Source organism: Aulonocara sp. 'chitande type north' Nkhata Bay, linkage group LG22 (assembly GCF_057382095.1).
Source record: "Aulonocara sp. 'chitande type north' Nkhata Bay isolate Kocher_YH1m ecotype deep benthic linkage group LG22, A_spYH_male_GT1.1, whole genome shotgun sequence".
NCBI lineage: Eukaryota > Metazoa > Chordata > Actinopteri > Cichliformes > Cichlidae > Aulonocara > Aulonocara sp. 'chitande type north' Nkhata Bay.
Genome location: NC_141364.1, coordinates 29,997,712 through 30,024,463, shown reverse-complemented (window position 1 = coordinate 30,024,463; position 26,752 = coordinate 29,997,712). Strand labels below are relative to the sequence as shown.

The 26,752-nt window shown below is 41.3% G+C and overlaps 2 protein-coding genes and 1 pseudogene across 2 annotated transcripts; all 3 read left to right on the top strand.

The window, feature by feature from the left end:
* Positions 1-2,522: 2,522 nt before the first annotated feature.
* LOC147304433 (uncharacterized) lies at positions 2,523-3,955 on the top strand (annotated as a pseudogene).
* Positions 3,956-14,542: 10,587 nt separating this feature from the next.
* Positions 14,543-17,072, top strand: LOC147304432 (uncharacterized). The gene has a single exon (XM_086280222.1). The coding sequence runs from the start codon at positions 14,867-14,869 to the stop codon at positions 16,181-16,183; it is 1,317 nt and encodes a 438-aa protein (XP_086136348.1). The 5' UTR covers positions 14,543-14,866; the 3' UTR covers positions 16,184-17,072.
* A 136-nt stretch (positions 17,073-17,208) lies between these two features.
* On the top strand, positions 17,209-21,842 carry LOC147304431 (uncharacterized). Its single transcript, XM_086280221.1, has one exon. The coding sequence runs from the start codon at positions 19,590-19,592 to the stop codon at positions 20,904-20,906; it is 1,317 nt and encodes a 438-aa protein (XP_086136347.1). The 5' UTR covers positions 17,209-19,589; the 3' UTR covers positions 20,907-21,842.
* The last annotated feature ends 4,910 nt before the right edge of the window (positions 21,843-26,752 follow it).

The window sequence follows — 26,752 nt, the reverse complement described above, 5'->3', positions numbered from 1 at the left end:
GTAACTTTCAAATAACATTTAGTATAAAGTGCAACAGACTCATTGCTTTATCCTCAGAAAGGGTATTTTCAATGCAAGAGGGCTAGCGGAAATTAGCATTGGAGCTAGCGGAAATTAGCATGCTATGCTAGTGCACATGCACTGACTGGGACAGAGCAGTGGGGGAGCCAAGGCAATAGCATATTATAATGGGCAAGTTTTAAGATTCAATTTATTTAACGACAAAAAAATTTTTTTTTAAAGCAATTAAAAACACCCCTGGCCAGGGAGAACAGAGTTAAAAGCATTAAAAACAATACAATAAAAGTCAATGGCCTCAGCCACAACATTAAAATCCACTGAAGTCCCAACGGGGCAAAAAAAAAAAATGATCAGCTTCCTCGGCCGTCCTTGTCTGCCTCTTCGCTCTGGTGCCAACTGAAAAAGGAGAGGGGGCAGCGACAGTCTCCGTTTTATATATCACCGGAGTTTCTTCTCACCAGGAATTACTCAGGACTTAGCCCAGATGGGCTAAGTCCTGAGTAAAACATGCAATAAAACCATAAGAATAAAACACTGTCCATTATTCTCCAAAAGTTGATTCTGTTCATCTGGGCGTAGCGTTTTGTGGGAGAAATCTTTCGTCACTCATCCAAGTGACTTCTTCAGTCTCAGCTGACTGCAGGTTTCCCCAATCTTATAAATAGTACATTTGCATAATGACTGAAACCGGTACATTATTAAAAGATTAAAACATAGCAACCCATGCAAGATGAAAAACACTCAGTTAAACTTGTCCATTCCACCCCATGACAACTGTAACACCTTTAGTACCAGTCATAAACTTGAAGGTCTTTAATACTATTAAGCTGGGCATCTTAAATGGACTGGGCTTGTTCTTATATAGCGCTTTTCTACTGTATCTGAGCACTCAAAGCGCTTTATACAACTGATTCATTCACCTAATCACACCAGCACTTTTTCCATTCATTCACACTCCTCAGCCTCCCTGGGAAAGTCTATGCCAGGGTGCTGGAAAGGAGAGTTCGTCCGTTAGTCGAACCTCGGATACAGGAGGAACACTGCGGTTTTCGTCCTGGTCGCGGAACACTGGACCAGCTCTTTATCCTCTCCAGGATACTTGAGGGTGCATGGGAGTTTGCCCAACCAGTCTACATGTGTTTTGTGGACTTGGAGAAGGCATTCGACCGTGTCCCTCGGGGTGTCCTGTGGGAGGTGTTGCGGGAGTATGGGGTGTCTAGCCCATTGCTACGGGCCATTCGATCCCTATACAACCGTTGCAAGAGCTTGGTTCGCATTGCCGGCAATAAGTCGGACTCGTTCCCGGTGGGTGATGGGCTTCGCCAGGGCTGCCCTTTGTCTCCGGTTCTGTTCATAATTTTTATGGACAGGATTTCTAGGCGCAGCCAAGTGGCGGAGGGCTTTCGCTTTGGTGGCCTCAGAATCTCATCTCTGATTTTTGCAGATGATGTGGTTCTGTTGGCTTCATCGGGTGAAGGCCTCCAGCTCGCACTGGAATGGTTCGCAGCCGAGTGTGAAGCAGCGGGAATGAGGATCAGCACCTCCAAATCTGAGGCCATGGTTCTCAGCCGGAAAAGGGTGGAGTGCCCACTCCGGGTCGGGGATGAGTTCCTGCCACAAGTGGAGGAGTTCAAGTATCTCGGGGTCTTGTTCGCGAGTGATGGGAGAAGGGAGCCGGAGATCGACAGACGGATTGGGGCTGCAGCTGCAGTAATGCGGACGCTGCACCGGTCCGTCGTGGTGAAGAGGGAGCTGAGTGTAAAAGCGAAGCTCTAAATTTACCGGTCGATCTACGTCCCTACCCTCACCTATGGCCACGAGCTGTGGGTAGTGACCGAAAGAACGAGATCGCGGATACAAGCGGCAGAAATGAGCTTCCTCCGAAGGGTGGCTGGCCTCTCCCTTAGAGATAGGGTGAGAAGTTCGGCCATCCGGGAGGGGCTCAGAGTAGAGCAGCTGCTGCTCCACATCGAAAGGAGCCAGCTGAGGTGGTTCGGGCATCTGACAAGGATGCCCCCTGGGCGCCTCCTGGGTGAGGTGTTCCAGGCATGTCCCACCGGGAGGAGGCCCCAGGGCAGACCCAGGACACGCTGGAGAGATTATATCTCTCGGCTGGAGGAGGTGGCTGGGGAGAGGGAGGTCTGGGCCTCTTTGCTTAGGCTGCTGCCCCCGCGACCCGGCCCCGGACAAAGCGGATGAAGATGGATGGATGGATGGATTCACACTCTGATGGATGCATTGGAGAGCAACATGGGGGTAGTATCTTGCTCAAGCAGACTGGAGGAGCTGGGATCAAACCACCGACCTTCCGGTTTGTAGGTGACCTGCTCTACCACCTGAGCCAGTCACATCTTAACACATGAGTCTATGTGGACTGACCCAGTTTTTGGAGCCAGCGTCCATTAGAAAAACTGCAGTTTTTGACACTTGTATTTATTTATTTAAATGTTTCAAATGTTCTGAAGGCTGTCGGTTGCTTCTTGCTGCTTGGTTACAAAGCGATGCATGACTCGGCTTTAGGTCAGGCTGGGCTTTTATAAACTGGTGGAAACCCTAGAAAGGTGGGTACAAGCAACACACATAGACATAGACATTCGCACAGATACATTTAAATATAATGTACATGTAATTGTGCCTTTTGTACATTATTTTCGTCATTTAAAATGTGCTGTCACACATTGCATGTAACTAAATACACGAACAAGCGGAATTGTACAAGGCAGCGCTCACCAGCGCTGCCTTGTATGGGGCAAGCAACAGCGTGCAGTTACCCTTCAGTGGTCTCACAGAAGAGTTGGCTCGCACACGAGAAGCCCTGCAGTACAGAGATTCTAAAGACTGCAAGGTGGCATCAGCAGGTATTGAGGTAAGGACAGGAAGAAAGTGGAAGGCTGAGAAGGCAGTTGAGGTGGCGGAGTCACGCCTAAGGCAGAAAACACTGATGGGGGTCTTAGCAACAGGGGGAGCAGGCTTGGGGTACGTCCCAAAGGCCCAGGTCAGCAGGGCACAGGGAAAGGAGAGACACCAGCTACTACAGGAAGAGGTCTGAGCAGGTGTGGAGGAGGAGCGAGTAAGTAGAGCTGTAGGCCTTAAGCGGCAGGGAGCATGGACAAGGTGGGAGAGCACCTTGCAGCGCAAGGTCACCTGGGCAAACATCATGCAGGCAGACTTCCACCGGATCCGATTCCTAGTGCAGGCAGTATACGACACTCTGCCAAGTCCAGCAAACCTCCATCTGTGGGGAAAGAGTGAGACACCTGCCTGTCCCCTGTGCTCTGGAAGAGGGACCCTAGAACACCTCCTTAGCAGCTGCCCAAGGGCCCTGGCCGATGGTCGGTATCGTTGGCGGCACGACCAGGTGCTCAGAGTAGTTGCTGAAAAGATTGCCTCAGCAATCAGCACCAGCAAGCATTATCATGCTCCGAGGAAGGCAATCTCTTTTATTAAGGCTGGAGAGAAACCCCAGGTGCGCCCACATTTGACAACTGGCCTCCTCAACACAGCCTCTGATTGGCAGCTACAGGCTGACCTGGGTAAACAACTAAAGTTCCCTCAGAACATTGCAAAAACATCACTCCGGCCAGACATGATAATTATTTCTGAGGCCTCAAAACAGCTGATCATGCTGGAACTCACAGTGCCCTGGGAAGAGCGGATTGAGGAGGCCAATGAAAGGAAACGAGGAAAGTACCAGGAACTAGTGCAGGAGTGCAGGGGAAGGGGCTGAAAGACTTTCTATGAGCCCATAGAAGTGGGTTGTAGGGGCTTTGCAGGACGATCACTCTGCAAAGTCCTAGGCCGGCTGGGCGTGGCTGTGGCAGCCAAGAAGAGGGCCATCCAGGCTGTGAGTGAAGCGGCAGAGAAAGCCACAAGGTGGCTGTGGATCAAGAGGGCTGATCCGTGGGTAGCTACTGGTACGCAAGTCGGGGCCTGATCACCCCCGGCTGGGTCGCCTGGGCGAGGGTGTATGATGTTGTGAGACCCGAAACACCTGATGACCCTAGGGTACATCACTGAAGATGCGTACCAGTGCATCCAGGAGATGTATCTTTATAGTAGATATATTCACAGGAAATTTAAGTTTTCCTCTCGCTGGTATAAAATAAGCATGATGAACATTTTTTTTGCTCTGTGCCGTGATTATAAACTTTGAAGTCAGTTAGCTGGAAAACAAATCAAAGACGCAATTGCACTGTCCCGACTACTGAGGACTGACACTCTTTAATGAAGTCTGAACTATATATAGTCATAACGGAGTGGGTCGGTGTTGTGGGGGTGTTCATGATGAGTTTTGGCAGTTGGCATGTTTTTCTAACTTCAAAACCTCACCACTGCAAGGATATTATTTACCTTGATATGCCCTTGAAATAATAGTTACAGATCAAATATGTTTGTGTAGCAAAGGCTGTCTCAGTCTCCATCCTTTTAAATATTGTATGTTCCCCTTCACAGCTGCTCCCTTGGATACATGTAAATGTTGCTGTTCCTTATTCTTTCAGCTTTTTTCTCCCCCTCTCACTCTGCTTCCATCCTTCAGGCCGTTCCACTTTGAAGTTGTGTCTCGGCTGTGTGAAATTTGAGATTAAAGTCCATATGTTTACGCCCCCCCATCATACTTACAGAGATATAAACAAAAAGAGAAAAAAGGGGAGTTGTTGTTTTTAACAGGTCAAAGTCAGCCATATTATTATTACCATATCCTTGCTACGTGAGCGCTTTCAGCCTCACCGGATCAACCTGATGCAGACCATCACCTTAATTTCTATTTATTTATCAGATCAAAACACAAAGACACTCAAACACATTGCATCTGCGACCTTAAAGTTCCCTTTTTCATGACCCCCTGCAGATTTATTTCACGCCTAGGGGTTGAAATTTACTAGTGGGTGTGATTTCTTTTTTGGCCCACCCCCAGTTTTCTAAAAATGCATTGCCTTTTCACAGGCTGCCATTGCAAACACAAAAAGGAATTACACAAAAGTGTTATAATTTTAAATGATATCTCTTCAACCCACAAGTATTTTGAATATTACTTCATAGCAATTGTTTCTTCGAATAGCTTTGAATAACTTTGTACATTTTCAACATGGGAATTGTTGAATAGTGTCCGTAAAGGTGTGTCTAAGCTGTGTTGTGTGTATGCAGGGGTTAGAGTGAATCAGAAGGATCTGGAACGGTGTTCTTGCACTTTAACCTTCAAGTGTTGCAGCTTGGCAATTCCTCTAGCCTAGGATTTGAATGGACTTTCTTACTTACAAGAAAATTACATCCCATGCATCGCTTACATCCTCAATACTGTGTTGACCCTGCGACATGCTACTCATCAGAGGTGACCATAAATTGATTCGCTTTTTTTTTTGTAACTGCCATTTAATTTCAAATGTAGCTTTTCAAAACAGCTCAGCAAATGTGATGAAATGCTTAACTGATGCAATAACTTTTTTGTGTGCAGTTTTTGTCTTTGTAGCTAAATGCACAGTAGATGTATTTCCCAAGGAGAGAAAAAACCAACATGCTTGTAACAAAAACAGTTTGTATCAGTTTGTATTATTTTTCATGCTATTGAAGTATTTTTTAATTTTATTTTAATAATAGTATTTAATAGTAGTATTCAAAGGTTGCATGAAAACCATTTTACTGCAGGCTAAACTGGTTATTTAGCAGTCCTGTGGTGGAGTTTACAGTGACTCTGTGTCAAATTGGAGGGCAGTCTGTGGTGTTACGTTAATGGCAGTAGACATTAATTTAAATGTAATTAGATGATGCTGGTTAATTAGCAATTTCCTGCTTTTGTACCTTGTTTATGTGAACTGAGGGAGGTAATTCAATTCAATTCAATTTTATTTATATAGCGTCAAATCACAACAAAAGTCGCCTCAAGGCGCTTCATAGATAAAGAGAAAAACCCAACAATCATATGACCCCCTATGAGCAAGCACTTTGGCGACAGTGGGAAGGAAAAACTCCCTTTTAACAGGAAGAAACCTCCGGCAGAACAAGGCTCGGGGAGGGGCGGGGCCATCTGCTGTGACTGTTTGGGGTGAGAAGGAAGACAGGATAAAAGACATTCTGTGGAAGAGAGACAGAGGTTAATAACAGATATGATTCAGTGCAGAGAGGTCTGTTAATACATAGTAAGTGAGAAAGGTGACTGGAAAGGAAAAACTCAATGCATCATGGGAATCCCCGGTAGCCTACGTCTATTGCAGCATAACTAAGGGAGGATTCAGGGTCACCTGGTCCAGCCCTAACTATATGGTTTACAAAAAGGAAAGTTTTAAGCCTAATCTTGAAAGTAGAGATAGTGTCTGTCTCCCGAATCCAAACTGGAAGCTGGTTCCACAGAAGAGGGGCCTGAAAACTGAAGGCTCTCCCTCCCATTCTACTTTTAAATACTCTAGGAACAACAAGTAGGCCTGCAGTGTGAGAGCGAAGTGCTCTAATAGGGTGATATGGTACTACAAGGTCATTAAGGCGACTTTTGTTGTGATTTAGCGCTATATAAATAAAATTGAATTGAATTGAATTAAGATCAGATGGGGCCTGATTATTTAAGACCTTGTATGTGAGGAGCAGGATTTTGAATTCAATTCTGGATTTAACAGGAAGCCAATGAAGGGAAGCCAAAACAGGAGAAATATGCTCTCTCTTTCTAGTCCCTGTCAGGACTCTTGCTGCAGCATTTTGGATTAGCTGAAGGCTTTTCAGTGAGTTTTTTGGACATCCTGATAATAATGAATTACAGTAGTCCAGCCTGGAAGTAATAAATGCATGAACTAGTTTTTCAGCGTCACTCTGAGACAGGATATTTCTAACTTTAGAGATGTTGTGTAAATGGAAGAACACAGTCTTACATATTTGTTTAATATGTGCAGTGAAGGACATGTCCTGGTCAAAAATGACTCCAAGGTTCCTCACAGCATTACTGGAGGCCAAGGTAATGCCATCCAGAGTAAGAATCTGGTTAGATACCATATTTCTAAGATTTTCAGGGCCGAGTACAATAACCTCAGTTTTATCTGAATTAAGAAGCAGAAAGTTAGCAGCCATCCAGGTCTTTATGTTATTAAGACATTCCTGCAGTTTAACTAATTGGTGTGTGTTATCTGGCTTCATGGATAGATACAGCTAGGTGTCATCTGCATAGCAGTGAAAATGTATGCTTTGTATGCCTAGGGGAAGCATGTATAGTGTAAACAGAATTGGTCCTAGCACTGAACCCTGTGGAACTCCATAATTAACCTTAGTGTGTGAAGAGGACTCTCCATTTACATGCACAAATTGGAGTCTGTTAGATAGATATGATACAAACCACTGCAGTGCAGTACCTGTAATACCTACAGCATGTTCTAATCTAATAGGATATTATGGTCAACAGTATCAAATGCTGCACTGAGGTCTAGCAGGACAAGCACAGAGATGAGTCCACTGTCAGAGGCCATAAGAAGATCATTTGTAACCATTTGTATCTCAAATGATAAACATTTTATTTGTGAAGAAGTTCATGAAGTTATTACTAGTTAACATTAAAGGGATGGTTGGCTCAAAAGAGCTCTGACTTTTTGTCAGCCTGGCTACAGTGCTGAAGAGAAACCTGGGGTTGTTCTTATTTTCTTCAATCAGTGATGAATAGTAAGATGTTCTGGCTTTGCGGAGGGCTTTCTTATAAAGCAGCAAACTATTTCTCCAGGCTAAATGATGATCCTCTAAATTTGTGACACGCCATTTCCTCTCCAGATTACGAGTCATCTGCTTTAGGCTACGTATTTGAGAATTATACCACGGAGTCAGGTACTTCTGATTTGAGACCTTAGTTTTCACAGGAGCTACAGTATCCAGAGCCGTACGTAGTGAGGAGGTAAAATTATTAACAAGATAATCGACCTCTTTTGGAGTAGCGTTCAGATAGCTGCTCTGCTCTCTGTTGTTACAGGGTTAAAGACGCATTGAAGATGATAACAGTGGGTGGATTATATTCTTAAACTTAGGTACAGCGCTTTCAGAAAGACATCTACTTTGGGGCCTCCCTGCTGCTGCCGAGTCGGGGCAGTCTGCTTCTCTCCACCCCAGGGAAGAGGGTAACACTACCTGGGTCTGGGTGCAGTTTCCCCCTCCAGGGGCAAGGGTACCTAGACCTTGGGTTTAGAGTACGCTTGGGGAGTGTGATTGTGTGTACAGTGTCTCTCTATGTCTGTCTCCACGTTGGGTGAGTGTTGAGTAATTGCATATGAGAGCATGAGGGTGGAAATGGATGTTTATATCTGTGTGTGCCTGTATGTCTGTGTCTATATGTCAGGTTGGGTATCAGATGCCACCTCTCTAGGGACATCTCAGGCCCTCCAAGGTATTGAGGCCTATCTCCCCCCACCACTTCCCCTGCCAGTGGCGGACTCCCTCAGACATCGGTGCGTTGGTGGTTCTTTGTGTCCGGGGGTGGGCGTCCAGGTACGCACTGGCTCACTCCTTGGTGGCTGCTTGTCGGGACCTGGAGCCTGGGGCTCGCTCGGGCCACTTTGGCAGTGGGGTGCCCTCGGCCTCTCGGCCTGGGGCTCGGTCACTCTGGCACAGCTGGCTGCCAGGTGATTGATATATGTATTTTTTGTCTGCTTATTTTGTTGGTTTGTTTTTTGCCCTTTATCCCCGTCCCTCTTCCCCGCTGTTTTGTCTTTCCCTCTTTCTTTCTCCCCTTTCTTTTCCCCAGTCAAGTCTGTCCCGTATTTAGCAAGTGAAAATAAAATAAAATAAACAATAAAAGGTGAATCAAATAGACCATTATGGCAAGGCTGGGACGGTCCATTTGGTAAAGTAAATTCGTTGGGCATCTTTCTTCGCCTTTAGACAATAATTCTGATGGTAAAAGAGCCAAACGGGACAGGCAAAAAAACCAAAAAAAACAACAGTCCCTTAGGGCCTCTTCAGTCTCTGCCGACCATTTCCGGTGCGTTTCACAACTGGTTCTCCGTGTCCCAGAGGTTTATACACAGGCTGGAGATGAACAAGGTTGTGATCTGAGGCCCCCAGGGGAGGGAGAGGTGATGAGCTGTATGCCTCCTTGGTGTTGGCATACAATAAGTCCAATGTTTTAATGTCTCTGGTGTGGCAGGTGACGTGCTGGGTGAAGGTGTGGAGAGTGGAGGACAGGGAGATGTGATTAAAGTTGCCAGAGATCAGGAAAAGGGCCTGAGGGTGCTGTGTTTGAAGTCTGCTGGTTACAGTGTGCAGGACCTCACAGGCTGCTGCAGCGTTAGCAGAGGGCGGGACATACACAGCTATCACAGTGACGTGTGTAAACTCTTGCGGTAGATAGTACAGCCTCATGCTAACCGCTAGCAGCTCAATGTCCTAACAGCATAGCATCTTTTTGATAGATAAATGCCCTGAGTTACACCATCTATTGTTCACAAACACAGCCAAACCTCCTCCTCTCTTCTTGCCACTCTCCATTGTTCTGTCTGCCCGGATCAGATGGAAACCGTCTGTGTTTATATGTGAGTCCGGAGTGTGGATGAAACCACAAATTACAATAGAGCCACCAGCGTATCAGCACCTTGGCCCAACAGCAAGAAATCCACCGCGGCAAAGCAGCAGCTTGGCAATCTGTAAAATAAAATAGGACATCACTGAACACTTTACCTCAGAAGGAATATCCCTCCCACTTTGCGTCATATCTGTTTTTCAGTTACCTGTCTCCAGGTTAGGGTCGCACCCTAATAAGGCAAGGCAAGGCAAGGCAAGTTTATTTGTATAGCACAATTCAACAACAAGGTGATTCAAAGTGCTTTACAGAGACATTAGAAACAAGAACAAATAAAAAGCATGATTTAAAATTGATTAAAACAAGCAAATAAACTAACTAACTAATTAACAAACAAACAAACAAACAAAACAGTATATAAAATCAAAACAGATAAAATCAGAACAGTAGATAAAATCAGTAGTTAAATGTAAGTTTTGAAATTTAAGCTTAAAGTGTGGATTTGGTGCTTTATTCAAATGCAGCTGAGAACAGGTGAGTCTTCAACCTGGATTTAAATAAACTGAGTGTTTCAGCTGATCTGAGGCTTTCTGGGAGTTTGTTCCAGATATAAGGAGCATAAAAGCTGAATGCAGCTTCTCCGTGTCTGGTTCTGACTCTGGGAACTGATAAAAGACCGGATCCAGATGACCTGAGGGATCTGGATGGTTCATACTGGGTCAGGAGGTCATTGATGTATTTTGGTCCTAAACCATTCAGAGCTTTATAGGCCAGCATCAGAACTTTAAAGTCTATCCTCTGACGGACAGGCAGCCAGTGTAAGGACCTCAGAGCTGGACTGATGTGGTCCACTCGACTAATAAGTTCGACTAATAAGTATCAGCCAGGGGTGACGGAGTCCACTACAAGTTTCTCCAGAAGCGTTAAATTATGTTTTTTCCTACAGGGGTACAAATAACTTCAAAACTCTACCAAAACTCAAGCAGAACATTTTCTGTGACCTACCACTCCAATAGAAGACTAATCAACTGTTGCGAAATCAGTTTCACCCCGGTTCTTTTTATTCCTTGGACATCCAGAGATGGCACCAGAACTCAGTAATCATTTTCACAAAAACCTTTATTCATCTTTATTCATCTTCATTTAAGCATGCATCTTCTAGAAGGGGAGATGTGCAAGGCCGGTGTCCCTCTGCAAATCTTCACTCCTTTGTCTGTGAAACAGTTTTGTAGAAGCAACCCCATCATAAAACCCCCATGGTGTGCTGCAAACTCTGTGTCTGTGTGTGTATGCACAAGCACGTGAGTGCCTATGTGTGCGCGTACCCATATGTCTATGTAAGTGCACGTAAGTGAATGTGAATCCTTTCCCTCTAAACAATTACACACACTCGCAAGCCTACAGCTAAGCCAAACTAAAACACACAGACAAATCCTTCCTTATTCCTCTGATCTAAACAAATTTGACACATCATATTCTAATAATTGTTTTCTTGTACTCACACAACCCACATCAAGCTGCCATAGAAAAGTTAAAAAGGCCAAATAGCACAGCGTAGACCAGGCAGTCACACAGCTCCAGGTTCACTCAAGAGCTCGACTAATCAGTGCTGCCAACTCCTCAGTAAGGAACATCGCTATTGGCCATCCTAAAAGTCACTAGAAGTCGCTAAATGATGGCATCGCTTAATTTACATAATTGGTCATGCCTATGTAATTGGAATGGCTGCTGTAGGAGAGAAAAATAACATTGTGGAAGAGGCATAATGTGAGTAAAAAACACCCTAAACGCATTTGGAATATATTTAGAACTACAAATTAAATTTCTTTTTAGGAATTATTGTTTTTTTTAATGTCACAATTCAAACCCTCCTCCTTTATCCAGATTTGGGACCAGCAAAAGTGTGTTTGTGTGTTTAAGTACTTTTAAACCTTGTGATCCACAAAAAGTAACAGCAAAAGAAGAACATTTTAGCCATAACGTTGTTAACAAACTACATTAACAATCAAAATGGACATAACTTCAGTCGGGTGTACAAGATGGAGTTAAGGCCGCCGCCTGTGAGCGCCTTGGCACAGGTGAGGTGCACACAGGAGCACGCCCGCTTGTTGAGTGTAAGAGCGACACATATGCGATACATTTCAAGTCAACGTCTCCAAAAACACCAGAAAAAGTCGCCAGATTTGTCGCTAGTTACTTTTTAGAAAAAAAGTTGATAAGGGGTCTGAAAACTTGCTAAATATAGTAACAAAGTTGCTAAGTTGGCAATTACCTGCCCCTGTCCTTATTAAAGGGAAAAACCAGCCTTGCCTACCAGGGGTGGTTCCCAGATTAGGGTTGCACCTGTCTCATTCATACTATATGTCACGGTCTGCAGAGACAGGCCGTGCGGTGGTGTGTGTAATGGACCCAGGTGCGTACACAAGTGAGCAGACGGGAGTGAGCGTAACAGAAAGCGAGCCGTTTAATATGGCTGGTAGAAAAGGTACAAACAAAGGGCAAGGCAAACTGAAGCAAAATTAACACAAACCTAAACTGGGGAATCTAAACAAACAATAAGAAAAACCTAGACAGGAAACTTGGAAGCATGGCATGGGAAACATGGCGTGGACGACAGACCAGGCATGGAAACACGGAGGGTGGGAACACAGACGACGCGACACAGACTGTCAGAAACACAGAGACTAAATACACATGAGGGATGATCAGGGGAAGTGGCCACACATGGGAACGCAGCTGACACACATGAACTTAACGACAGGACAGGAGGAGTGAAACTGAATACACTGACAGTGAATGCAGGCCTTCAAAGTAAAACAGGAAACATGAGACATGAACCGGGGAGACGTAGTACAGGGGGAGGTGACAATACTGACAGCATGAACTTGACAGTACAAGACGCACAGACATAAACACACGAAGGGCAAGGGAGACGTAATGCAAGGGTGATATATACAAATGGCTGGACTACCTTAATGAACCTAAACAATCAATAAACATCAAAATAGACTAAACACAAAACACCGGGTCGCACGACCCAGGACCATGACACTATATACTTATTTATGACAGCTTAGGTGATATCTGGTTATATCTCATTTGATTCAGCTGTCTAAATTAACAAATAGCAGTGAACCTCAGAGCAGCAGTACACACTAGCTAATCAAAGCCTACACACAAAGTAAAACTCACAGTGCAAATTATTGAGATTTATTTGTAAACAAATATTTTTCCCCAATCTGTACTGCTACACCTAATCACTCACATGCCAAATCCCACTCAAACATAATAGTATATTTTCCTAATCAAGCTCATGTGAGGCTAAAGTTGCCCACTTTATAAACTGAAAAGATAATTATCAAGTTGCTCTTCCACTGTACTGTTTGCTTTTCATTCCACTGAGGTAGGCCCAACTGTAAAGCAACAGCACTGCAGCAGAGCCCAGAGATTAAAGCAATTGTTTATGCTTTGAATACAGGCAGGCGGGCTGTGAGACAATACAAACAGACAGAATTAAATGACTTAGAAATTGTGTTATCATACTGCAGTCACAATATGAATGGACTCACCATTGTGAGGAAAAGTTAAAAGCCCACCATCTAAATAGTTTACCTTAACACAGATTTCCACTTATGAAACACTGACCTTCTGAATGACATTTGCCTCCTGTTAAGCTGAGCGTGTTTGGCATTTAAAAATGCCCTGATTCAGACACTTCACCTTACCTCTGCCAAGAAACATGGTAAATAAAGGAAGGAAACAATCAATGTGCTTCCCTCTGATTTTCAAGGAAAAGCCTTGTGGTGCTTTCCGACGCTCTAATTGTAAACATTTAGCATGTGTGGTATTTTAGCCTCTGTAATCACGAAATAACAGTCCACATATCCCTCATATCCACAGGGGCGCAACAACATAAGTGTAAATGGAAGGTGCCCAGGGGCTGCTTTTTTTTAGAGCAAAACCTAACTGTGGATATACAGACCAGCGACAACATTACTACGTAAACACGCCTTAAATAAAAAGAAGCACACACAAAAGAATCAAACGACTATTTTTCTCAAAACCTGGGGTCCTCAAAAGCACACAATGCTTTCGTATAATGGAAACCACACACTACATAAAACAAAAGAAGAAAAAGTCTACAGGGAATGTGACGCACAACACAAATTCCTCCATTAAAATGAGTTTGTTCACACAAAGAACCTGTAGGCTCTTCTCCTTGGACAGGAGCAGTGACATAGCATCGTCAATGTCCTCTATCCTCAGTATGTGGAAAGTTTTAGGATGTCTTCAGTGGAAGCCTGGGAAACATGATTCTCACTGCATCTGTAATCACACAAGCAGCAAACAAATTTAAATGAACATCCATAGAATACATCCGATTTCAGTGTTCATGTCAGCAGCAGCAGCAGCAGCATTTAATCATACAATATGACTGAATTTAAAAAAAAAGGTAGAAAAGACCTGAATCCTTTCAACTGTGCATTAATTTAATATTATTTAATATGCTTATTTAAGAAATTGCTACACACACAGATGACATTTATATGTCCTTGGATCGTTTAGAGCAATCTTGATTTTTAACAGGGTTTTACGTGTAGGGACAGAGGGGGACATTTAATAACAAAAAAACTAAAACTGGATCATCTATGAACTCAAGTTGAGGTAATGATGATGACTTGGTGAATTTAAGTAAAATAAATACATTTAAAAAAAAAAACCTGTTCTCCATCAGCTCAGTCTTGAAGGATAAAAACATAACTCACAGTGTGATGAAGCATTCAGAGGATGACACTGCTGATACAAATTTCTAATTTCTGCCTTTCAGAAATTAGAGCAGTGAAAGGCCAATAAAGAACTTTTTAAACTTTATCATAAATTGTTTTACTTTATTTTTAAAGTAAAGTCTACATTGTGCCAGATTTAAATGTGGCACAATGCACACATAACAATCCTGCACAAAAGAGCTCAGCAAGTTTTCATTAAAATACACATTTATCTAAAAACATTTTATTCACTTGTTACATTTTTTAATAAAGTCCATTGCAGGTTCAAAGATCATGGAATCATTAATCAATTTACCAGACAATACTATTGTTATTTTTTCCATCATTTCATCTGACATGTTCATTGTGACATCACATGTTTCTTATGACATCAGCATGACTCATCACATTCTATTAGAATTCCTTTGATCTGAAATCTATATAAGTAACCCAAACCCTGTGTCCATTCAGTTACAACCTCACTGAAGAGGCAAACAGCTTATACGCTTGACTGTAATTTGAGACACTTTTTTGAAGTGAACAAGGAACACAGTTAGCACTGTTGTAAGTAGTAGTAGATTTTAACTTTAGTTAAATTACAAAAATGTCTGAGTCCCCCTCCATTTCCAGTGATGTGATGGAAGAGAATGTAAACCTTCGCCAGCAAGTGAGGGAATTCAAAAATGAGAACGAAAACCTCCGAAAAACCATTGAACTGCTTCTCAAAGAATATGGGTTTTCTAAAAACAAGAACAAAAGGGAACTACAACTACAAAATGAGAAGCTTTGCTTGGAGAATTCAGAGCTGAACTATTGTGTTGCCTATTTGCACTGTGAAAATCAAGCTTTCAGACAACAAGTTCAAGCAAAGGAGAGTGCTTATGAACAAAATGATCAAGAATGGAAAAGTGCTCTGGAGCAACTTAAAAACAACTTAAAAATGCCTTGTAAACACGAAGAGTATGAAATGGAGAAGCTGGCATTGCAGGAAAAAGTTGAAGATCTCCAATGGGACAACCAGGCATACAGATTAGACAATGATGCTATAATACAGAGCATGTGTGACCTGAAACAGACTTTTCAAAATGAAAAAGATAAAATGAGACAAAATGAACAGGCTCTGGAAGAAAGAATGCACCGTAACCGTGAAGAGTATGAAATGGAGAAGCTGGCATTGCAGGAAAAAGTTAAAGATCTCCAAACGGACAACCAGGCACTCAGGTCAGAAAATGATGCTATAATACAGAGCATGTGTGACCTGAAACAGACTTTTCAAAATGAAGAAGTTAAAATGAGACAGCAAATCCAGGCTCTCCAAACTGACATCCATGAGGCAAACGCAAGCCTGGAAAATTTCAAAGATTTTAAGGAACTGTATGAGGAATCAAAACAGGAAAATGAGTCTCTGAACAATCAAAACCAAGACCTGAAACAAGAAATTGAAGCAAAAAACATTGCTATTCAGGAAGAAGTTAAGGAGCTCAAATCTGTTTTGCAAGAACTCAAATCCTTTGAAGAAGAGAGTAACAGAATAAAGGAACAAAACAACGCTCTGGAACAGGAAGTCCAGGAGCTTACCAAAAAGTTGGCTGATTGTGAGAAGGAAATGAGACAAAATGAACAGCCTCTGCAAAAAGAAATGCAAGAGCTTGATAAAGGTGAACCCCATCAAAGTAGTTTTGAGCTCACACCTGAATCCAATGAGTCAACTGAAAAGGAAGAGAGGATTAAAACAAGCGAAACTACAGACCTGGAGGAGAAAAACAAGGACATCCCTACAGAAAGTTCATCTCACATGGAAACTCCACAAGAGCAGACGTTTCAACCCAGAGACGTGGAGGATCATGGGGGATGGACAACATGGCTCCAAGGTGCTGCCTTGTATTTAGCATTTTCTGACTACATCTATCCCCATTTCTGAAAGGCAGTTTGCAGTAAGTAAGGGGAACGGAGCATTTCTTCCCCACTCCCATCTTTCGACATCCCATGTATATACACCACTACAACTCTTTCCCCTCAAGCCCCATAGACAATATAGAACAGGGGTGTCCAACTCCAGTCTTCAAAAACCAGATGTGCTAAGGAGGAGTGGATCAAGAAAGAAAGCTGTTTTCCTATAGATTTCTATAGGTTTGCATCAGGCTAGCTGTTGCCATCTGGTAGACTTCAGACTGAATGTACACTTAAGGTTCTTCTGTATTGGCTTCAAGTTTCCAACGAACAAGCTATGTCCATGTTTTGTACCATCTATGCCCCAACCAGTCGTGGAAGATGGCTGCCCCTTCCTGAGCCTGGTTCTTCCGAAGGTTTCTTCCTCTTAAAAGGGAGTTTTTCCTTCCCGCTGTCGCCAAGTGCTTGCTCAGAGGGGATCGTTAGATTGTTTGGGGTTTCTTTTATATTGCAGGGTCTTTACCATGCAATATAAAGTTCCTTGAGGCCACTGGCTATGCATTGGCCTAACTTAGCCAGTGGTCACATTGCATACATAGCTATTTATCAACCATCATTTGCATTCTAGATTCCAAAAGGTTGAATCTGTTGATCTGGACGTAGCGTTTTCAGTGGGAGAAATGTTTCCTCACTCATCCAAGTGACTGAAGGAGAATGTTTCTCCCATTGAAAACGCTACGTCCAGATCAACAGATTCAGCCTTTTGGGATTTACTTACCTGGATGCCTGAGCATGCATCAGTGCATTCTCTATTGCTTTTCCATCTTCTTTGTATGGTTGATTATAAGATTAATGGAGGTTTTCTCCATTTTCTTGAACTCAGTTGGAAACTTTTCTTAGCATGAGCTTTAACATAATTTCATGATAAAATAAAAAGAAATTGTGAAACAGTTTAAAGCTTTGTACTGTTTGCTTATTTGATTTTAACAAAGGTTTGGAGAATATGCTACTTTAGTGAGACAGTGTGTTCTTATCTGTATCTGTGGTTTTAAGTTTTTTGTACCCCACTTTAGTTGCATTTCTTTATTTCATTTAAATTAACTTTAAATACTTTAATGTAGCTGCTGTTTGGCTGTTTTTGCTCTTTGTTCCCTTAGAAGAGACTCTTACGGTTTACAAATGGCTCTCCATTTAGTATCACTCTGTGCCTTCTATTTTATCCTAATTTAGCAAATATGTATCATTTTTATTCAGTGTTTTCATGAAAGCCTTATTTGTATCTAATACTATTGGCGAGAAGATATACATGCAAGTTTGAAATCTTTTTTCCTTCACAGGGAAAAATGGCTAAAAGTCATTGTCCCATCTTAGCCAGCTCCTCACCCACACTTATCTGTTTGCCTGGGGTTATTTGCTTTGGATTAAATGTACTCATTTTGGTTCGAGTCGCACAAGGCCATGGTATACCTGATATTTGCAGATGACATTGTGATCTGTAGAAGAATAAGGAGCAGGTGTAAAAGAGCCTGGAGACGTGATGGTATACACTGGAGACAAGAGGAACGAAGGTCAGAATACACGAGTGTGAATTAGAGAGAGCAGGTGTAACAGTAAAGTTGCAAAGAACAAAGGTAGCAAAGGTAGATGCGTTTAAATATCTGGGGTCAACCATCCTAAGCAATGGACAGTCCAGAAGAGACGTAAAAAAGAGGATGCAGACAGGATGAAGACAAGTATTAGTGGTGACTTGTGACAGGTGTAAGCATGATGAATGAGCAGCAAGACATAAAAGGGAAGACTTAGAAAGTGATAGTCAGAGCTGCTGTCATCCATGGTTTGGACATGGTGCCACTAACAGAAAGACAGGAAGTCGAGGCGGAAGTGGAGGAATTGAAAATGCTACCATATTCATATAAAGTAAGCAGAATGAACAAGATTAAAAATGAGTACATGAGAGGGATCGCTCATATTTGAGGAATTTGAAGATGGTGATGTCAGACTTAACCCTCTGTACCCCATAATGACTGCAGATGGCCGGTGTGTTTCTGTTACTTTGTTAAAGAAGCTTACTTCTGTCTGATGACAATGATACTGAGCTGAGTTCTTCAGGATTTCTCTCAGTAAGTGCTGCTGTTTTTGACACCGTTAGCTGCTGTTACCAAAACGTCCTTTGAAGGGGTACTTAGTTGTCACACCCAGCAAATAAACGATATGATGTGAGAATGTAGCCGAACTGTTTATCAGAGCAAAAGTGTGAGTTTTAGGTCTGTCATATAAAACATTAGTTGGTAAAACATGAGCTTATAACCAGATGTCTTTTCAGTAAAGCACTGGTCTGCAAATATTTTTCAGACAGGAAAATCAAAGCATGTGTGAGCTGCAAAGCGACTTTCAGCAGGAAAAAGCTCAAATGCATCACAAAATCCTGGCTCCTCAATATGTTCTTCAGGCAAAAAAAATGATAGAGAATTACAGAAAATGAAAGAATCATACAATATGACTGAATTAAAAAAAAAAAAAAAAGGTAGAAAAGACCTGAATCCTTTCAACTGTGCATTAATTTAATATTATTTAATATGCTTATTTAAGAAATTGCTACACACACAGATGACATTTATATGTCCTTGGATCGTTTAGAGCAATCTTGATTTTTAACAGGGTTTTACGTGTAGGGACAGAGGGGGACATTTAATAACAAAAAAACTAAAACTGGATCATCTATGAACTCAAGTTGAGGTAATGATGATGACTTGGTGAATTTAAGTAAAATAAATACATTAAAAAAAACCTGTTCTCCATCAGCTCAGTCTTGAAGGATAAAAACATAACTCACAGTGTGATGAAGCATTCAGAGGATGACACTGCTGATACAAATTTCTAATTTCTGTCTTTCAGAAATTAGAGCAGTGAAAGGCCAATAAAGAACTTTTTAAACTTTATCATAAATTGTTTTACTTTATTTTTAAAGTAAAGTCTACATTGTGCCAGATTTAAATGTGGCACAATGCACACATAACAATCCTGCACAAAAGAGCTCAGCAAATTTTCATTAAAATACACATTTATCTAAAAACATTTTATTCACTTGTTACATTTTTTAATAAAGTCCATTGCAGGTTCAAAGATCATGGAATCATTAATCAATTTACCAGACAATACTATTGTTATTTTTTCCATCATTTCATCTGACATGTTCATTGTGACATCACATGTTTCTTATGACATCAGCATGACTCATCACATTCTATTAGAATTCCTTTGATCTGAAATCTATATAAGTAACCCAAACCCTGTGTCCATTCAGTTACAACCTCACTGAAGAGGCAAACAGCTTATACGCTTGACTGTAATTTGAGACACTTTTTTGAAGTGAACAAGGAACACAGTTAGCACTGTTGTAAGTAGTAGTAGATTTTAACTTTAGTTAAATTACAAAAATGTCTGAGTCCCCCTCCATTTCCAGTGATGTGATGGAAGAGAATGTAAACCTTCGCCAGCAAGTGAGGGAATTCAAATATGAGAACAAAAACCTCCGAAAAACCATTGAACTGCTTCTCAAAGAATATGGGTTTTCTAAAAACAAGAACAAAAGGGAACTACAACTACAAAATGAGAAGCTTTGCTTGGAGAATTCAGAGCTGAACTATTGTGTTGCCTATTTGCACTGTGAAAATCAAGCTTTCAGACAACAAGTTCAAGCAAAGGAGAGTGCTTATGAACAAAATGATCAAGAATGGAAAAGTGCTCTGGAGCAACTTAAAAACAACTTAAAAATGCCTTGTAAACACGAAGAGTATGAAATGGAGAAGCTGGCATTGCAGGAAAAAGTTGAAGATCTCCAATGGGACAACCAGGCATACAGATTAGACAATGATGCTATAATACAGAGCATGTGTGACCTGAAACAGACTTTTCAAAATGAAAAAGATAAAATGAGACAAAATGAACAGGCTCTGGAAGAAAGAATGCACCGTAACCGTGAAGAGTATGAAATGGAGAAGCTGGCATTGCAGGAAAAAGTTAAAGATCTCCAAACGGACAACCAGGCACTCAGGTCAGAAAATGATGCTATAATACAGAGCATGTGTGACCTGAAACAGACTTTTCAAAATGAAGAAGTTAAAATGAGACAGCAAATCCAGGCTCTCCAAACTGACATCCATGAGGCAAACGCAAGCCTGGAAAATTTCAAAGATTTTAAGGAACTGTATGAGGAATCAAAACAGGAAAATGAGTCTCTGAACAATCAAAACCAAGACCTGAAACAAGAAATTGAAGCAAAAAACATTGCTATTCAGGAAGAAGTTAAGGAGCTCAAATCTGTTTTGCAAGAACTCAAATCCTTTGAAGAAGAGAGTAACAGAATAAAGGAACAAAACAACGCTCTGGAACAGGAAGTCCAGGAGCTTACCAAAAAGTTGGCTGATTGTCAGAAGGAAATGAGACAAAATGAACAGCCTCTGCAAAAAGAAATGCAAGAGCTTGATAAAGGTGAACCCCATCAAAGTAGTTTTGAGCTCACACCTGAATCCAATGAGTCAACTGAAAAGGAAGAGAGGATTAAAACAAGCGAAACTACAGACCTGGAGGAGAAAAACAAGGACATCCCTACAGAAAGTTCATCTCACATGGAAACTCCACAAGAGCAGACGTTTCAACCTAGAGACGTGGAGGATCATGGGGGATGGACAACATGGCTCCAAGGTGCTGCCTTGTATTTAGCATTTTCTGACTACATCTATCCCCATTTCTGAAAGGCAGTTTGCAGTAAGTAAGGGGAACGGAGCATTTCTTCCCCACTCCCATCTTTCGACATCCCATGTATATACACCACTACAACTCTTTCCCCTCAAGCCCCATAGACAATATAGAACAGGGGTGTCCAACTCCAGTCTTCAAAAACCAGATGTGCTAAGGAGGAGTGGATCAAGAAAGAAAGCTGTTTTCCTATAGATTTCTATAGGTTTGCATCAGGCTAGCTGTTGCCATCTGGTAGACTTCAGACTGAATGTACACTTAAGGTTCTTCTGTATTGGCTTCAAGTTTCCAACGAACAAGCTATGTCCATGTTTTGTACCATCTATGCCCCAACCAGTCGTGGAAGATGGCTGCCCCTTCCTGAGCCTGGTTCTTCCGAAGGTTTCTTCCTCTTAAAAGGGAGTTTTTCCTTCCCGCTGTCGCCAAGTGCTTGCTCAGAGGGGATCGTTAGATTGTTTGGGGTTTCTTTTATATTGCAGGGTCTTTACCATGCAATATAAAGTTCCTTGAGGCCACTGGCTATGCATTGGCCTAACTTAGCCAGTGGTCACATTGCATACATAGCTATTTATCAACCATCATTTGCATTCTAGATTCCAAAAGGTTGAATCTGTTGATCTGGACGTAGCGTTTTCAGTGGGAGAAATGTTTCCTCACTCATCCAAGTGACTGAAGGAGAATGTTTCTCCCATTGAAAACGCTACGTCCAGATCAACAGATTCAGCCTTTTGGGATTTACTTACCTGGATGCCTGAGCATGCATCAGTGCATTCTCTATTGCTTTTCCATCTTCTTTGTATGGTTGATTATAAGATTAATGGAGGTTTTCTCCATTTTCTTGAACTCAGTTGGAAACTTTTCTTAGCATGAGCTTTAACATAATTTCATGATAAAATAAAAAGAAATTGTGAAACAGTTTAAAGCTTTGTACTGTTTGCTTATTTGATTTTAACAAAGGTTTGGAGAATATGCTACTTTAGTGAGACAGTGTGTTCTTATCTGTATCTGTGGTTTTAAGTTTTTTGTACCCCACTTTAGTTGCATTTCTTTATTTCATTTAAATTAACTTTAAATACTTTAATGTAGCTGCTGTTTGGCTGTTTTTGCTCTTTGTTCCCTTAGAAGAGACTCTTACGGTTTACAAATGGCTCTCCATTTAGTATCACTCTGTGCCTTCTATTTTATCCTAATTTAGCAAATATGTATCATTTTTATTCAGTGTTTTCATGAAAGCCTTATTTGTATCTAATACTATTGGCGAGAAGATATACATGCAAGTTTGAAATCTTTTTTCCTTCACAGGGAAAAATGGCTAAAAGTCATTGTCCCATCTTAGCCAGCTCCTCACCCACACTTATCTGTTTGCCTGGGGTTATTTGCTTTGGATTAAATGTACTCATTTTGGTTCGAGTCGCACAAGGCCATGGTATACCTGATATTTGCAGATGACATTGTGATCTGTAGAAGAATAAGGAGCAGGTGTAAAAGAGCCTGGAGACGTGATGGTATACACTGGAGACAAGAGGAACGAAGGTCAGAATACACGAGTGTGAATTAGAGAGAGCAGGTGTAACAGTAAAGTTGCAAAGAACAAAGGTAGCAAAGGTAGATGCGTTTAAATATCTGGGGTCAACCATCCTAAGCAATGGACAGTCCAGAAGAGACGTAAAAAAGAGGATGCAGACAGGATGAAGACAAGTATTAGTGGTGACTTGTGACAGGTGTAAGCATGATGAATGAGCAGCAAGACATAAAAGGGAAGACTTAGAAAGTGATAGTCAGAGCTGCTGTCATCCATGGTTTGGACATGGTGCCACTAACAGAAAGACAGGAAGTCGAGGCGGAAGTGGAGGAATTGAAAATGCTACCATATTCATATAAAGTAAGCAGAATGAACAAGATTAAAAATGAGTACATGAGAGGGATCGCTCATATTTGAGGAATTTGAAGATGGTGATGTCAGACTTAACCCTCTGTACCCCATAATGACTGCAGATGGCCGGTGTGTTTCTGTTACTTTGTTAAAGAAGCTTACTTCTGTCTGATGACAATGATACTGAGCTGAGTTCTTCAGGATTTCTCTCAGTAAGTGCTGCTGTTTTTGACACCGTTAGCTGCTGTTACCAAAACGTCCTTTGAAGGGGTACTTAGTTGTCACACCCAGCAAATAAACGATATGATGTGAGAATGTAGCCGAACTGTTTATCAGAGCAAAAGTGTGAGTTTTAGGTCTGTCATATAAAACATTAGTTGGTAAAACATGAGCTTATAACCAGATGTCTTTTCAGTAAAGCACTGGTCTGCAAATATTTTTCAGACAGGAAAATCAAAGCATGTGTGAGCTGCAAAGCGACTTTCAGCAGGAAAAAGCTCAAATGCATCACAAAATCCTGGCTCCTCAATATGTTCTTCAGGCAAAAAAAATAATAGAGAATTACAGAAAATAAAAGAATCATACAATATTACGGTGGCCCCTAGAGACAAAGCATGTATAAACTCCAAAACACTTACAAATTCCAAATAGCACGCACAAACTCCTCAACACATACAAAATCCAAAACACATGCAAACTCCAAAACACATGCAAAATCCAAAACACGTACAAAATCCAAGACACGTACAAGCTCCAAAACACATACAAAATCCAAAACACGTGCAAAATCCAAAACACGTACAAAATTCAAAACACATGCAAACTCCAAAACACATACAAAATCCAAAACACGTGCAAAATCCAAAACACGTGCAAAATCCAAAACACGTACAAAATTCAAAACACGTACAAACTCCAAAACACGTGCAAAATCCAAAACACGTGCAAAATCCAAAACACGTACAAAATTCAAAACACATGCAAAATACAAAACACGTACAAAATCCAAAACACGTACAAAATACAAAACACATGCAAAATACAAAACACGTACAAAATCCAAAACACGTGCAAAATCCAAAACACGTACAAAATTCAAAACACATGCAAACTCCAAATCACAACGGAAGTGCTCCAGGACGCTAGGGGCAGTGTTGAGCTCGATTTGTAAAATAAACGGCAAGTTTGTTGCAAACACATGGGCTCTAGTCTCCGCTTCCCAGGTTGCCTAGCAACTATGATACTAACAGCTGGAAACGTGTCATACAACTTTTTTTGACAGAAATGAAGGAGAACATATTTTGTTCATTTGTTTCTACAAGAGCTTTGTGTGATTTGATAAGTATCTGAGGCTGAGACCACAGGACAGTAAAACATGATTTTTGGGCTTCATTTCTGTACTGAACAGTCATTTAAGATTATCTAGTAAATAACAATTAGCTAATGTTGTTCATGAGACTAAAGTCATATCACTTTGGTAATGTAAATATAATATGGCCAATATTATGGTTATTATATTAGTCATTATTAGGTATTACAGCAGTGAACATGAACTCTTTGTCAAATACTGAGCTTTAGTACAGATTCAAGTTGCAGTTATTTACATGTCTTACCACCTTAAATCTTCACTCAAAGACAAGTATATAGGAATGACTGCCAAATTTATTTGCCACTGAAGCCGAAGGATGGCATCTGAATAAAACCTCTCTTGACATGCCTAGATGACATTAAAGCTTGGTTGGCTCTAAACTTTTTAAATTTGAATGAAAAGAAAACAGATTTGTTGGTGTTTGGACCCAGTGGCCCCTGTGAGTCCTCTTCTTTTCATTTGGAACCCCTGGAGGTTTATTTTAAACCTGTTGTTGCCCTTGGTTTTAAGTTGGACCAGTCCATTTTTATCATTTAAGGCGACTGGCAAGAGTGAAATCGTTTCTTTCTAGGCAGCACTTTGAAACCGTGATCCATGCTTTTATTTCTTCCCCTGTGGACTACTGTAACGCACTTTATGTGGGGGTCAGTCAGTTGTTACTCTGACATCTGCAGCTGGTTCAAAATGTATATTGACAGTGCATATATAGGTGTATCATATATAAGAGACAAATGTTGTTCCTTCAGTATGTTGGCATTACTAAATTTGGCTCAAATGCTTACATACATGTGTAAAAAGAAAATGTACAAGCTGTGAGCTGTTTCAAATCAAATCACTTTTATTGTCACATCACATGTGCAGGTACATTGGTACAGCACATGTGAGTGAAATTCTTGTGTGCGAGCTTCACAAGCAACAGAGTTGTGCAAAATACGATAATGTAAACAAGCAAAATACAAGAATGGCTACATCTGAAACTAATAAATATATGTACAATATATAATAGTATATATATGTTTCTGATAAAATGAAGAGTAGACTGATGTATTAAATATTCCTTTATTGGGTGAGAAAATCAGACCATGTCATAACTGCTTTAAGTCATACAGAATAGATATCAGAGCTTTAAACAGGCTGACGTCTGCTAAATGGGTCAAACTGGGCAGAAAGTATACAAACACATAACATCCTTATAGAATATGATGTAACACTATAGATCAACTTACCTCAGAATATATAAAGCATATAAACAATTACAGCAATATGATGCAACAAACACAGCAGTGCTACTGATCCAAAATACTCAAAGCTTCATAGAACTGAAACAAACATTTATTTTTAGGTCCATTCTGCTGCTGATACAGACTTTAGGTTTCTGAACATCAAACTTGTTGCTGCCTTTCATAGTGCATAACTTGAAGGCCCTGAGTACTTTCTCCCACACTGGAAACACTGGAATGATAAAATTATTTGAACATTACCTAATAAGACTGATTCAGGACAGATAATTAGTTATTTTAAACTTTTCTAGCAGTCCTTCACAAACAGGGAACAGTCTGTCTATTCTCTCCATCTGTCAGCTGCTGCTGGCTCTTCCTCCTCCTCTTCCTCACATACTGCTGAGATTGTCCTGGTGGATCATCAGGGGTGCAAAGCCTCACAGATGATGTAATGCAGTGGGTCCCTCAGTCTGTCCTCACTCTGGACACTTGCAGGTGTCACACATAGAAATCAAATGTGTGATAAGCTGCAGGATTCAAACACAAGTGTGACTTATAAATACATGTTCATACTTTTATTCCACAATCAGAGAGAAAGAAACAGAGAGAGAGTGCAGGACAGACAGACAGGTGACAGTCTCAGGTGTACACACTGCTACAAAACAGCACCAGAGAAGGAGGATTTAGTGTTTGTGTCATTACGAGTGCTAAACAAGAAGAGTTCCCAGATGGTACAGTGGACACATGTGTGACTCCTGTGATTAAAGCATCTTTCTTTCAGCTTAAGGAGTGAACCGTCAGCTGACTGACATGACTGACTTTAATTACGCATAAAATCATCACATTCTCTGTAAGATTAAAGTCAGCTATTGAACGGCGAATATTTTGAAGTGAAGGCTTTAAAACCAAGTTAGTACAAACGTCGCTAATGTCACATAACTTTCCCGACATGTTGCCAACAGTAATGTTTTAATGTTCTTCATTATAAAAACATTTGCGCATAAATAAGTGACATAATATTCAGTACTTACTTCTGGAAGTTTACTCTTCGTCCGCTCCGCTTCCGCCGTTTTTTTTCGGCAAAATTATCCAAACCACCGCCGCGCTATATAGTCTGGGATATGTTGGGCCATGAAGGCTACACAGACCCATCCCTAAAATTCAGGGAAATTAAGGACGCATTTGAGGGCCGCATTTCGAGCAGCCTTTGAATTGAGACAGTCTTTGTCGTGTCGCTGTGACATAATCGGCCTTAAAATGCGGCCTTTAAGGCTGCAGACCCCAAATCCGGTCATTGGTACTTCCTGGCTTGTGTAGTTACTAGGTAACAAAAGCTCAACACTGCCCCTAGCGTCCTGGAGCACTTCCGTTGTGTTTTGG